Source organism: Cricetulus griseus, chromosome 2, assembly GCF_003668045.3.
Source record: "Cricetulus griseus strain 17A/GY chromosome 2, alternate assembly CriGri-PICRH-1.0, whole genome shotgun sequence".
Taxonomy (NCBI): domain Eukaryota; kingdom Metazoa; phylum Chordata; class Mammalia; order Rodentia; family Cricetidae; genus Cricetulus; species Cricetulus griseus.
This window is the reverse complement of record NC_048595.1, coordinates 6,881,188-6,894,874: the sequence shown is the minus strand read 5'-3', so window position 1 is coordinate 6,894,874 and position 13,687 is coordinate 6,881,188. Positions and strand designations below refer to the sequence as shown.

Genomic DNA, 13,687 nt, shown 5'->3' with positions numbered 1-13,687 from the left:
ACAATTCAATCAACATGGGACATTGATTCCAAGCCCTAATTCACAACCTACTACCCAGAGCTAAGTAAAACTGTCTCTTCCATGTCCTGTTAGCACTGTGTGGAATGTGCTTTTTCCCTTATCCTGTTTTCTTGCAAGGACAAAACTCCCAGATGCATAGTGGTGACTTCCTGTCCCTCAAGATCAATTGGCCACTTTCCCATGTTTACATTAGAAAAAAATTCTGAGAATTGTCATCTATATGACTACTAGAAAAATAAAAAAAAATGCAAACCACTTGAGTACTGTTCAGAAGGACCTTGTTTCTGTCCACCCCCTTACCCCATTCTGGGGACAGCACCCAGGATGTGCGCATGCTGACATACCCGCCATCACTGAGCTGGAACCCTCGCCTAAGGCCTATTCTTTTTTCTGTCAAACGGCAACCTCAATCTCTCTCTCTGTCTCTGTCTCTGAGACAGGGCCTCTATATAGCCCTAGCTGTCCTGGAACTCACTTTATAGAGCAGGCTGGCCTTGAACTCAAGAGATCCACCTGCCTCCGCCTTCTGAGTGCTGAGATTAAAGGCATGCAGCACCATACCTGGCTCTGAATCTGTCTCTTTTCCTCTTTTCTTTTCTTTAACGATAAGGTCTCATGTAGCCTCTTAGCAGTCTAAGTACTGGAATTACAGGTGTGGACTATCGCACTCATTTATATTGCTGTTGTATGTTTGGACTTTGTTTTAAGACAGGGTTTCAGCTTTCAGTGGTATCCCATGCCATCCCAACACTTGGGAGGTAGAAGCAGGCAGATCTGTGCATTTGAGGCATGCCTGGTCTACAATGTGAGCTCCAGGACAGCCAGGACTGTTATCTAGAGAAACACTGTCCAAAAAAAAGACAGGGTTTCATGTTCATAGGCTGTTCTCACCGTGGAGCCCACAATGACCCTAAACTTCTGATCCTTCTGCCTCCACCTCAGAGTGGACCACCATCCCAGGTTTATGTGATGCTGGAGCTCAAACCCAGGGCATTGTGCAACAAAGCTACAACTGAGCTTTGCTTCCAGAATCTCACTTACTGTTGGCCTCCTCCTCCTCTCTCTCCCCTTCCAATTTAAGCTTTCGGCTGAAAGGTTTCCATAATTCAGGCTGCTGTTCTAGTATCACCAGAACCAAGTTCCCTTACCCATTGGTGCACTTCATCTAGGAAGCTGATACACAACCACACATCGAAAGTTAAAGTCAATTGCATCAACACAAGAGGCACCCTCTTGACCGGGAAGCACTTTTGTAAAGTAGGCTGAATAGCTGGCTAGAAACGCCATTTCCAAATTACAACTGGAAAAACAACACCCCCCAAAACCGAGGCAAAGTGGCTGCAGCAACACACCCCGTAGAGAGCTATGATAATCCAAGTTTGAAGTCTGTACTGTCGGAATGAAATGCAAATGTCAATACTGTCTTTGGACAAAGTTCACCTCAATACCCGGTGGCCTGTGGTTCGCTGTATTACTGCCTCTTCAGAAAGACGGGATCACCCCCAAAGTTTTCCACTCAGTTCCCGGGTAACATTTAAAGTCCATTCAGCGGATATTTTCCTAGTTCTCAAAGGGTTTGACAACTGGCTTTCAGGAAAGTGGTTTGCTCTTTCCCAGATTTGGAAAGAATTGAGGAGGAAAGGGGAGAGTCCTTCACAGAGCCCCCCTTTTCCCCACTGCCTCGCACCCACGTCCCCCTAAGAGCATGGGCGCCGGCTCTCAGGACACCTCTTCAGAGGGGAACCCCACGCCACCCCAGGGCGTGAACTGACCCGCACCAAGGTCACAGGGAAATTTGCCGACGTTTTGGTTCCGAGCGAGAACCAAAGGGCAAGAGCTGACTGTGAAGCCCTGGCTTCGGGGACCGTTACAAAGGACTCTAGAGGCCCAGCCACTGCGCATTCCCCCGTGCTTGGTACAAGAAGGGCCACCGGACTGACGACCCCAAAGCGGGTATCCTAGGACCGCGGGTCCCCGGGATGCTTACCAGGCCCTGAAGGCCAAACGGACCCGGTCCTCCGGCAGACAACCTCGGCCCGGAAACCAGCGCAGGGGACACCGCGGCCGCGCTTTCATTGGTTCCACGCAGCCGGAAGTGCGCGCGTTCAGCGGAAGTGCTCCTCCGACGTGGTCCGCCCGGCCGGGGCCGACGGAGCGGGGCGGGGCGGCCCCCTGGTTCCAAACGCTGGGCTCCTGACTCAGGCCGGCGGCGGGCGGGGATCGCCAGGGCAGAAGGAGTTCGTCCGGTTCCTGGTCCAACACCGCAGCAGGTGACCCCCAGGCCGGCGGAATCTGCGGACCGGAGCTTCGAGTTCTTCCGCGAGGAGGAGATAGGCGGCCGAGGGTGCCGCTGCTCCTTAATCCCGTCCCCGGTGGTCCAGGGTCGAGCGCCGCTCACTTCCGGCCCCGAGAAGGTGTGGTTCCTGCCCCTGCCTTTTGTAATTCTGGGTTTGACAGTTTTCCCCGGGGCGTTCCCTGGGTGTTGTGGCCTCACCAGAGGAAACCTCAGAAAAAGCTACCGGCGGCACAGTCCAGGACTTAAATGACCTCTTTTACGTTTTCCTAGGAGTGGAGAGTGCGTTTCAGTTACAGGCTACTTGAGTTAGGGAAGTTATCTGGACGGCCGGAGGCCAAGTTCACACATAGCAAATAAAACTACTTAATAGTTTCCCTTGGTCTAGCCAACTCCACCCCTAGGAGGGTTGAAGTTTGAACCTCAAACTTCAAACCCTGTGAACAATTAATTAATGCTTTCCTCAAATTGATGACATCAAGGCTTCCAAAGCTGGCGGTTTGTGCAATTGGAGAAGCCCGGTAAGCATGAATGAATACCTTCCACTCCGGGTGGCAGTATTTGAGAGCCATTTCTACAGTTTTGAAGAAAATGCACCTCTTCAATACTAGGTGGTGCCAGTGAGTTAAATCTTTCTGGCCTAAATCTGTATCCTGTGGTAAAAGCTTTTTTTTTTTTTTTTTTCTTAAGCCTCTATATTCCCTGAAATTTATTCAGAATAACTTTGCTTCTTGAGACTGTATTGAGGCTTGGGAATGTGGTTTGGTGATGAGTGCAAATCTAGCATGCTAGTTCTTCCCATTCCCCCCTAAAGAAGATAGATTTGTCTATTAAACAGTGATAACTTATTGGGCAGGGGATTTATCTTATGGTAGAGTGTTTGCCTAGGCACAAATGAGGCCCGGGATTCAGTCTCCTGTTCTTCAGAAAAGAAAGAAAAGAAAAGGGCTAGGCATGTTGGCATATACTTGTAATCCTAGAAATAGTACAGTCTTTTCTCAGGTTTGTTTTTGTTATTTTGGTTTGGTTTGGTTTTTGGAGACAGGGTTTCTGTGCGTGGTGCTGGCTGTCCTGGAGTTTATTCTGTACACCAGGCTGGCCTCAAACTTAGAGACCTGCCTGCCTGTGCCTCCTGAGTGCTGGGATTAAAGGCGTGTGCTGCCACCCCCCCAATTGTTTTATATTTTCTTCCTTTTGAATTACATTGGCATGTCCCCTCTTTTTAAGTAACCAAATACAGTGTGCTACACGTGGGCTTATCCTTCCTAATAGTGATTCAGATGGCTTCCAGAGGAAAGACAGAGACGAGCAAATTAAAGCAGAATTTAGAAGAACAACTGGATAGGCTGATGCAGCAATTACAAGATCTGGAGGAATGCAGGTAATGGTGTAATTATATGTTGCTGCTCTGTTTCTGATGGGGAGAGTTCAAGCTCCGTAGCTGTAGACCTGTGTGTGTGTGTGTGTGTGTGTGTGTGTGTGTGTGTGTGAGAGAGAGAGAGAGAGAGAGAGAGAGAGAGAGAGAGAGAGAGAGAGAGAGACAGACTTTGGTTCCCTCCATAGTATTTCGCAGAATTTTGCCTGCTGGAGAAGTAAACTTCTCAGACTTGGGAGTCATAAACCTTGGGATGTGGAAGGCTTAAAATATGTAAGCTCCTGGAAAATAACAAAGTTAACTCTGTCTTTAGTATTTAAAACATCTCTGCCTAGAATGAATCCCTGGCTAATTGCTCAGAATACTATGATTGGGCCGAGGGCATGGCTCTGTGGACGGGTGGGTGCCTACTATGCTAGAAGCCCTGAGCTCAATCCCCAGCATCAAAGAAGAGGGGAAGGGAGGGAGGTTTACATGCTCTTGTAATCCCAGGAGGTGGATGCAGGAGAATCCGAAGCTCAAGGTCCTTCTTGACTACGTGGTGAGTTCCAGGCCAGCCTGACTATATGAGACCCAATTCAATAAAGCAGAAGAAAACAAACAAACTATTAATTGTTTTAATAGCCTCACAAGTATGTTGTAAATATGAAAATGAAAGAGACACAATACAGTGTTACAGTGTTTCGCCATTTATGGCAGGGGAGCTGTTGTTAACTTGTAGTAAATATTTAATAAACAGCTTGTTTGGTGAATAAAAATAGCCTTTTATTCAGATGACAGGTGCGCTGCTCTGCTTGTCCCCAGGGGGCACAAGGTGCTTCCTGCTGCTGAGGAGACTGATGCTAACAGCATCTATTTAATGTTACTGTAGGGCCCCTAAGAAAAGGCACTATAGTTATCTGAAGTTTTGCTGACAGATTGAGGTTTGGCTCTGTTCATGCCTTGCCTGAGGTTATATAACTGATCTCTCAAAGAGAAGTTACTGTGTGCCTGAAGTGTGCCTCATAGCAGGAGAAATTACTTGGGGCAAGGGGAAAGAAATGCCGTGCTCCCGGCCCTGGGTTTAGCCACATGGAAAGACAATGAAGACGCCAGTAGCCAAGCTCTGCAGACATGTGTGCCACTACAGCTGCTGTCCCCTTCGGCCTTGCTCTAGACCAGGTACTGAGAGTTCCATGCTTAGCCTTTTTGTGTGTTTCTCCGCACTGTGATGTGACCTGTGCTACAGAGAGGAGCTTGACACTGATGAATATGAAGAAACCAAGAAGGAAACTTTGGAGCAGCTGAGCGAGTTCCACGACTCCCTGAAGAAAATCATGTCGGGAAATATGACTTTGGTGGATGAACTCAGTGGCATGCAGCTGGTAAGAGGGATTTACTGATTGATTCTTTTATGCATGGTTTGCTTCTGGTTTGTGAGTGTAATTCAGACAGAAAACGGACACGTTGAAGGCTGAGGATGTAGCTCTGCGGTAGTGTACTTATGTAGCATGTACAAGACCCTAGATTATATCCTAACACCTCAAAAAGTAAATACTTGAATGAAAGAAAGAAAAGGTACTGTGTTTATGAGATAGCTTCTTGATGTTGTGTTCATATGGCTCCAGTATCACGTTCAGAAATGGCAAATGAAAACCGATTTCAAGCACGAAAACCTATGAGTTAGGACTCATTGGTCTAATATTGCAGATGTAATTGTGTGGAATATTTTGGTTAGTTTTTGCATTTCTCTGTTTCTAGGCTATTCAGGCAGCTATCAGCCAGGCCTTTAAAACCCCTGAAGTCATCAGATTGTTTGCAAAGAAACAACCAGGTCAACTTCGGACAAGGTTAGCAGAGGTAAAGTTTCTTCACGCTGATCCAGTTACTGTGGTTTTCTTCCTAGGCTGTGACTGTATTTATTATACTAGCCTAAATTATACTGTTTAAAATTTGCTCAGTCACCCTGTCATTGGTGGCACACACCTTTAATCCCATCACTGGGGAGGCAGAGGCAGGCGGATCTCTGTGAGTTCGAGGCCATCCTGGTCTCCAGAGAGAGTGCTAGGATAGGCTCCAAAGCTACACAGAGAAACCCTGTCTCGAAAAACAAAACAAAATTTGCTCAGTTGGTGTTAGAGCCACAGCTCTCAATTTTCTGACAGCTTGTACCTTGGGCAATTATAATTAATAATAAGTGAATTCTTGAGCAGTATGTGGCCATTTAAATCACCTCCAACCACTTCTACTTGGCTCCTACCTTTAATATTTTGCCCTTTACATCTGGGGCCCTTTTTTGAGATCCTATTTGGAATTTAGCGTCAGCATTGCTTCTGTGTATGCACACTTAATCTTTTTTTTTTTTTTTTCAGATTTGTCTGTTGTTTTAAATGATGAGTGTGTACTTAAGTGCATGTGTGCCCACAGAGGCATCAAATGCCCTGGAGCTGAAGTCACAGGTGGTTGTGAGCTGCCCAGTGTGGGTGCTGGGAATTTAACTTGAATCCTCTGAAAGAACAGTACACAGTTCTTAGCCACTGAGCTGTTCCCCTGCTTGTTAAGCATCTTTTTCTTTTTCTTTTTTTGGTATTTTGAGACAGGGTTTCTCTGTGGCTTTGGAGGCTGTCCTGGAACTCACTCTGTAGAACAGGTTGGTCTCGAACTCACAGAGATCACCTGCCTCTGCCTCCTGAGTGCTGGGAATAAAGGCGTGTGCCACCAAGGCCCGGCTTAGCATCTTTTTTGTTTTGTTTCTTGTTTTTCTAGACAGGATTTCTCTATGTAGTCCTGGCTATAGGCCAGGTTGTCCTGGAACTCACAGAGATCCCCCTGCCTCTGCCTTCTGAGTGGTGGGATTAAAGGCTTCACCACCACTGCCTATTCTTTTCTTCCTTTCTTCTTCTTTTTCCCCTCTCTTTTTTGATTTGCTGTCAGGCATCTTTATAAACTTGTTACTTCAGAGATCTGTCTATGGACTTGGATATAATTATGAGCTAACAGGTAATATCTGTCTACAAGCAATTCGGTGGAATGGTAAGAGAATAATAACTTTAGGGAATACGGAGATGTCTCAGGTGGTAAAGTGCCAGGTGAGCAGCACACATCTGTGGTCCTAGCACTGGGGACACAGAGACCACACAGTCCCTGGGGCCTTTGCCAGTGAGAGACCCTAACACTGACCTCTGGCCTCACCCAAACACACTTGAATACACACAGGAGCACGTACAGACATGTGAGGGGAAATCACAGATTAAGGTGAGATCGGTTACGGAGCTGGAGCACTGACTGCTCTTCCAGAGGACCAGGGTTCAATCCCAGCATCCATGTGACAGTTCACAGTCCTCAGTAACGCTAGTCCAGGGTACTCAACACCCTCACACAGACACACGTGCAGGCAAAACACCAATGCACAAAAAATAAGAATAAATAAATTATAAAAAGAAAAAAGATGAGATAAATTGGATTTGAGTTCCTGCTGTACATACAGGGTGGGGCACACGACCTTTGGCAAGTTGTTATATTCACCCCTGTACCTTGTACCTTGGTTTTCTTATCTGTAAGAAGGTGATTGTGACCGTTTCTACTTGTGGTTGTCATGTGAGTTTGATCACACTTGGAAGCTGGCTGCAGTCCCAGCTCCTTGGGAGCCAGAGGAAGGAAGATCATTTGAGGCCAGCCTGGACAACATAAGAGACCCTGTCTCAAAAAATAAATAATAAGGGGCTGGAGAGGTGGCTCAGAGGTTAAGAGCACCGACTGCTCTTCCAGAGGTCCTGAGTTCAATTCCCAGCACCCACACCATGGCTCACAACCATCAGCTATGAGATCTGGTGCCCATCTTCTGGTGTGCAGATATACATGGAAGCAGAATGTTTTCTACATAATAAATAAATAAAATCTTTAAAAAAAAAAAAAAGAAAAAGAAAACCTGAAGACCTGAGTTCAATCCCTAGAACCCACGTAAACGTAGAATAAGAGAACCGATTCTGTGTCCTCTGACCTCTGTGTGCATGCTGTGGCATGCCTGCTCACATGCATACAATACACACATTAACACTTAAAATTTAAAAAGAAAAGGTAAAGAAAACAATTCTGTCTCCACAAAAGTAAAAGTTTTTAGAAAACAGTTTTTTGTCCAGTGGAAGCTGTGTCCTCAGAGTTTACAACTTAACAGCTGTTTATGCTGTGGATTCAGGTTGAGGGGCCAGCAGGATGGCTCAGTTCGTGCGGGGTCCCTGGAGCCCATGACAAGGGGAAAGCGGGGAACAGACACCACAGAGTTGTCTTCTGAGCGTCACATGTGCACCATGGAAAGCACACACCCCAACACACATGTACACACAAATGCACATACATTCAAAATAATAATAATAGTTTAAAAATTTATCAAAACTGGTCTGAGGTGGTGGCCCATGCTTGTAGCCTTAGCATTCAGAGTTAACCCCATATTTTGAAGTCAGTCTGAACTACATTGAGAGTTTGTTTCGAAAAACAAAAATGGAGTGTACAAACTGTAGCAGGCCAGCAAGATGGATCAACGCTTTTGAGTTTGATTTCCATCCCCAGAGCCACATGGCAGAAGGAGAGAACCAACTGCCACAACTGGCCCTCTGACCTCACACAAATGCCCAGGCATGCACATGCCTGTACACACATAAGCAAGCACACGCACACGCGCACACACACACACACACACACACACACACACACACACACACACGCATGCACACGCACACACATGCACACACACATAAACATGAAGGCAAGTTTTTTTTTTTAATTTCAAAAACTTTCCTGGTGGCACTTGTATATGATGTTTCAGGTTATTTGTATAGTTTTTTAGATATTAACCAAATAGTTTTGTTTTAAGAAGTCAGACTGAAAAGCTGGGCTTCCTACACAGAATGGCTTTTGCTCATGTGCACATGCCTTGCGTTGTCCTTTGCAGATGGACAGAGATCTGATGGTGGGGAAGCTGGAAAGAGACCTGTACACGCAGCAGAAGGTGGAGATCCTCACTGCTCTCAGGAAGCTCGGAGAGAAGGTCCTGACACTTGCTGTGCTAAGCTGGTAGAGCATTCGTTGCGGAGCGTGCTGCCCTTGATGTAGTCTGGAGTCCTAAGAAATCAAAACACTGTTTTTAGGTTTATTTTATGTGTGTGAATGTTTTGTCTGCTTGTATGTATGTGTACTATGTACATGGATGCCTGGTGCCCACGGATGTCAGAAGACAGTATTGGGTCCTCTGGAACTGGAGTTTTAGATGGTTGTGAGCTACCATGTGCTTTTAACTGCTGAGCCTTGTCTGTCCCCTAAGACTTCCTCGCTGTGGCTCTAGGACTTGTTGTAACCCTGCACTCACTCTGTGTGCTTTGTCTCACCTTGTAGCTGAGGGAAGATGATGAGGCCTTCCTGTTAGCCAACGCAGGCGCTGCACTCAGCCAGTTTGAGAAAGTCTCCACAGACCTTGGTGAGTGCCTTTCCCTCCCCTCCCCTTAGCTCCTCTTGCTTAATTTCACTCCTTCTCTTCTGTCTGTCTTTCTTTTTTTCTGAGTAAACATAGATTATTAAGGAAAAGTAAAAGAACTCCCAAGAGTTAAAGGGTGTCTAAGGGACAAATACCTTTTTTTTTTTTTTTTTTTGGTGATGTGATCAAACCCAGGCTCCCGTGCATTTGTTCTTGAAAACGGGACTTTTGCTCCAGCTCTTGGCTGACAGAGAACACGCTTGAGACAACTCAACCTCTCCTTGAGTTTAAAGTGACAGAATTATTTTTAATTTTCTCTGTGTGTGTGTGTGTGTGTGTGTGTGTGTGTGTGTGTGTGTGTGTGTGTGTGTGTGTGTGTGTATGCATATAGGTGCAGGTCCCCAGAGAGGCCAGATGAAAGCACTGGATCCCCTGGAACTTGAGTTAGCAGGCGGTGGTGAGCTACCATGTGGGCGCTGGGGACCTAATCTGGATCCTCTGGAAGAGCAGCCAGTGCTCTTAACCATTGCATCATCGCTCCTGCCCAGAGCTATTTTCTTCATAAATCCTTTAGATGGGTTTTATTTTAATTCTAAAAAGAGATTTCTTTTTTATCTCTGTGTGTGTGGTGTGTATATATACACACACGTGTGTACAGATACCCACAGAATGGAGCCTTAGATCCCTGGGACCTGGAGTTAAAGATGCTTGTGAGCCTTCTGCTGTGGGTGCTGGGATCTGGTCCACACTATTCATTCTTAATCCCTGGCCTGGCTTTCTAGCCTCCCACTCTTCTCCCTTTCCCATGCAGGCTCTCACCAGGGACTTGAACTCAGCCTCTCTCTGCCTTGACCTTCCAAGTACCGGAACCATGGGCGTGTACCAGACACTTAGCTCCAGTACTCTAAATGAAAAATAGAGTAAGACAGACGAATTTTCAGAACATTACATGCCATGGGGCTGGGAAGAGGGTTCAGAGCACTGGCTGCTCTTCCAGATGGCCTGGCTTCAGTGCCAGCAGCCACACAGCAGCTCACTACCAGTTCCAGGGGAACTGATGGCCTCTTCCGGCCTGTAGGCACCAGGCATGCACGTGGCGCACATCCGTGTGTGGAGACAAAACACCCACCCACAGAAACAGATGTTTAAAAATTACGTGCTTTTAGATTTTTTTCTCTTAAGCCAGGTGGTGATGGTGGTGGTACACACTTTTAATCCCAGCATTCAGGAGGCAGAGAAAGGCAGATCTCTATGAGTTCAAGACCAGCCTGGTATACAGAGAGAATTCCAGGACAGCCAGGGCTACACAAAGAAATCCTGTCTCTGGGAGGAAAAATTTATTTGGATGCGCGCGTGCGTGCGTGCGTGCGTGCGTGCGTGTGTGTGCACTCACCTGTGCTCAGATGCACATGCCACAATGCAGGTGTGCAGGTCACACAACAGCTTGCAGGAATTGTGGTTCCTAGGATTAAACCTCGGCTGTCAAGCACGAGGGCAGGTGCCTTTACTACTGAACCATCTGACCCTCTTACCTTTTTGTTTTGTTTTCTTTCTTTGTTTTTCTGAGACAGGGTTTCTCTGTAGACCAGGCTGGCCTGGAACTCACAGAGATCCTCCTGCCTCTGCCTCTGTTGTTGTTAAAACATATTTATTAGCCGGGTGGTGGTCGAGCACTCCTTTAATCCCAGCAGTTGGGAGGCAAAGACAGGTAGATCTCTGTGAGTTCAAGGCCAGCCTAGTTTACAGAGCGAGCTCCAGAACAGGCTCCAAAGCTAAGGAGAAACCCGGTCTCAAAAAACCAAAATAAATAAATAAATAAATAAATGAATAAATAATACAAAGAAAGAAATTAAAAAATTATTTATTTTAAAAATGTACGTGTATGAGTATTTTTGCTTATATGTATATGGTATCTTAGGAATCCATAAGAGGCTTTGGGTCCCCTACAACAGGAGTTACAGTTGTGAACTGATGTGTGCCCTGGGAACCAGACTTGTGTAGTCTAGCAAAGACTCTTAACCGCTGAGCTAGATCCTCAGCCCCAGTACCCTCAGCTTTCCTGCCGATTGTGTTAAAATACCTTTCAGTAACATGTTACTGTATAGCTTTTTTTTTTTTTTTTTTTTTTTTTTTGGTTTTTTGGAGCCAGGGTTTCTCTGTGTAGCTTTGGAGCCTATCCTGGCACACGCTCTGGAGACCAGGCTGCCCTCGAACTCACAGAGATCCGCCTGCCTCTCCCAGCCTTTTAACATGTTACTGTAAAAGTAAGTTAGGATTTTACATATTTGCCTTCAAACCTAGAGACGAGTTAGGATCCTCACCAGTAAGCCATTCTTCTAGCTGGATTGTTTGTGCAGAGGGAAGGGGATCCAGATGGCAGCCAGCCGTGGAGGGAGGGGTTAATGCATCCGATTTCTGTTCTGTATCTATATGGTGTGTCCCCTCATTCCCTGGGACTGTAAATACTTCGAACTAACCTTTTCATTTTGTGTCTTTTTCTTAGGCTCTGGAGATAAGGTCCTTGCTCTGGCAGGGTTTGAGGTTGAAAAAGCCAAGAAATGACATTGCAGCAGTTTGGCTCCATAAGCCCCATCCTAACTGCACATGGTGCTTTCATCCTGAGGACTTGGAGGCAAAGAAATAGAGAGTCTCAAAATGCCCAAGAGCAGGTGACATGACCATGGTGTGGCTTCTGCTTAGGTCCTTCATCCTGGAAGGTCCTCGTCCTTATCTGTGTCGGGATCCCTTAAATGACCCTGGGCTTGTGGGGACAGGGGACCTGCTGGACTCATTCTTATGGGTTGTTTTCTAAGATGCCTTGTGTCTTAGTGCTGACAGGATTGAGAGCTGTCAGCTAGTGACTGTCTGATTCTTGTCTGCACGCTTTGGGTGACCGGTACGGTGATGTCACTAGCCTTCCTGTGTCTGTAGAATCTTAGAAACCTTTTCATTTTCACACAAGGAAACTGAGATGTAGAAAGAGCATGTGATCTGCCTAAAGTCACACTGGGAACAGAGCTGTGGCTGTGGCTCAGGTGTCCTGACTCCTGGTTTTATTTCCTTATTCTGTACTGTTGTTTGTTTGTAATTTTTAAAAAATAATTAACTTGTATTTATGCAAGTTGGCATCTATGAAAATCCAGTGTCCTAACTGAGAGTTGAATGGACACTAAGGGGCTGTTCCCAGCCTGTGAGTGGGCAGCATGAATGGGGCCCATTGTGTCTCTGGGTTTCTAACAAGCAACAATGGGAGGCCCTGTTGAGAGCCTCCTGAAGTAACTTAACCTCCTGCCTTGTCTCAGTGGGGAAGCCATAGGAAACGGTGGCCCCAGGCCCTCTCGGTGTGACCGCTTGCCAACTCTGAGGGTGGCAACAGTAAGTTACTATAAACTGTGCAGTTCGGGGTGAGACACAAACTAAGTTAGGAAGAAAGCAAGTTTCTCCCAGAGAGCGGTGACTCTTCGTGGGCAGACACACAATCATGTCCTCACACGAACCTTCCCAGGCTTCCTTTCTGTGTTCCCCCCCCCCCCCCCCCCCCCCGCCCTTTGCACTTTATACAAATTTAAAACATTTTCACTGCATCTTATACACTTAAAATCTACTAGGTGCTTTGCCAACTGGACAAATTAGGGGACCTCAGCTATGTAAATGCCTTATTTGGAACTTGTAATGTCTTTTGGATTTTTTTTTTTTGAGAGGGGTGGGTTTCTGGGCCAACAGGATGGTCCAGTAGGTAAAGGTGCTTGCTGCCAAGCCTGATAACCCGAGTTTAATCCCTAGATCCCCCTCTGGAAGGAAGAGAATTGACTCTTACAAGTCGTCTCCTGACCTCCACATGTGTGCCATGGCCCACGTGTGTGCCGGCATCCGCACGCGTGCCCACATGCACACTCAATAAACAAAAGAAAAATTGAAACAGGGTCTCCCTCCCTGTGTTGGAGTCCTAGGCTCAAACTCTTCTCTGGTACTGCGGATGAATGCTGCTGTGCCTTCCCAAGGGGCCGTCTCCATTTGCTGTCTCCTAGCCATCACTCAATGAAGTGTAGCACACCAAGAAAGACTGACACCCGCTGTAACCTACGGTGGGTGCTGTGTGTGCCACCGCTGTTTCCTAGAGATGACATTCCTGTTAGCATGGAGGTCACTGTTTCCTATGTAGATTCAGTAGCTGTTTGTACATTCACAGGACTGTGCAGCTCCCAACCTAGTGCCTGGTCATTCCCCACATTCCATCCCTCACCCTCCACCCCTCCCCACCCCCACCCCCACAGGAGAATCTCCATCTAGTAAACAATCACTCCAAAACTCCTTCCTGCCAGCCCCCCAGCACCCACGGATCCGCTCTCCTGTTCCCGTGGACTTACCTCTTTGGATAGTTCGCATGAACGGATGTGTGATGGTGCCTGATGTGGTTTTGTTATGTATCTGGCTTCTTCACTTCATGCAATACTTTTAGGACCAACCCACATTGTAACACACTTCAAGACTTCATTCCTTTTTAATGGCTGAGTAATACTTCACTGTATAAATACTGTTTTGTTTAGCTGTG

The 13,687-nt window shown here is 46.6% G+C and overlaps 3 protein-coding genes and 1 long non-coding RNA gene across 5 annotated transcripts in view; 1 reads left to right on the top strand and 3 right to left on the bottom strand.

The window, feature by feature from the left end:
• Positions 1 to 2,148, bottom strand: part of Nmnat1 (nicotinamide nucleotide adenylyltransferase 1) — a 25,671-nt gene extending 23,523 nt beyond the window's left edge. Inside the window, exon 1 of the mRNA XM_027398265.2 lies at positions 2,009 to 2,148. The gene's annotated coding sequence lies outside the window, so the exon portion shown is untranslated. The remainder of the gene's footprint in view (positions 1 to 2,008) is intronic.
• On the bottom strand, positions 1,741 to 2,886 carry LOC118237759. Its single transcript, XM_035440944.1, has 3 exons — positions 2,854 to 2,886; positions 2,009 to 2,536; positions 1,741 to 1,932 (listed from the first exon to the last, which is right to left on the bottom strand). The coding sequence occupies exons 1-3, from the start codon at positions 2,884 to 2,886 to the stop codon at positions 1,741 to 1,743; spliced, it is 753 nt and encodes a 250-aa protein (XP_035296835.1).
• On the top strand, positions 2,302 to 13,687 carry Lzic (leucine zipper and CTNNBIP1 domain containing). 2 transcript variants are annotated; one of them, XM_027398266.2, is made up of 7 exons: positions 2,302 to 2,435; positions 3,587 to 3,695; positions 4,918 to 5,053; positions 5,430 to 5,528; positions 8,617 to 8,712; positions 9,057 to 9,138; positions 11,639 to 13,687. In XM_027398266.2, the coding sequence occupies exons 2-7, from the start codon at positions 3,595 to 3,597 to the stop codon at positions 11,695 to 11,697; spliced, it is 573 nt and encodes a 190-aa protein (XP_027254067.1). In that variant the 5' UTR covers positions 2,302 to 2,435; positions 3,587 to 3,594; the 3' UTR covers positions 11,698 to 13,687. The 2 variants fall into 2 exon arrangements, with proteins under 2 accessions (XP_027254067.1, XP_027254068.1); XM_027398267.2 differs by lacking the exon at positions 2,302 to 2,435 and adding an exon at positions 2,489 to 2,835.
• LOC118237760 lies at positions 8,426 to 10,231 on the bottom strand. Its single transcript, XR_004768115.1, has 2 exons — positions 9,955 to 10,231; positions 8,426 to 8,786 (listed from the first exon to the last, which is right to left on the bottom strand). It is a non-coding gene; the product is annotated as an uncharacterized LOC118237760 (long non-coding RNA).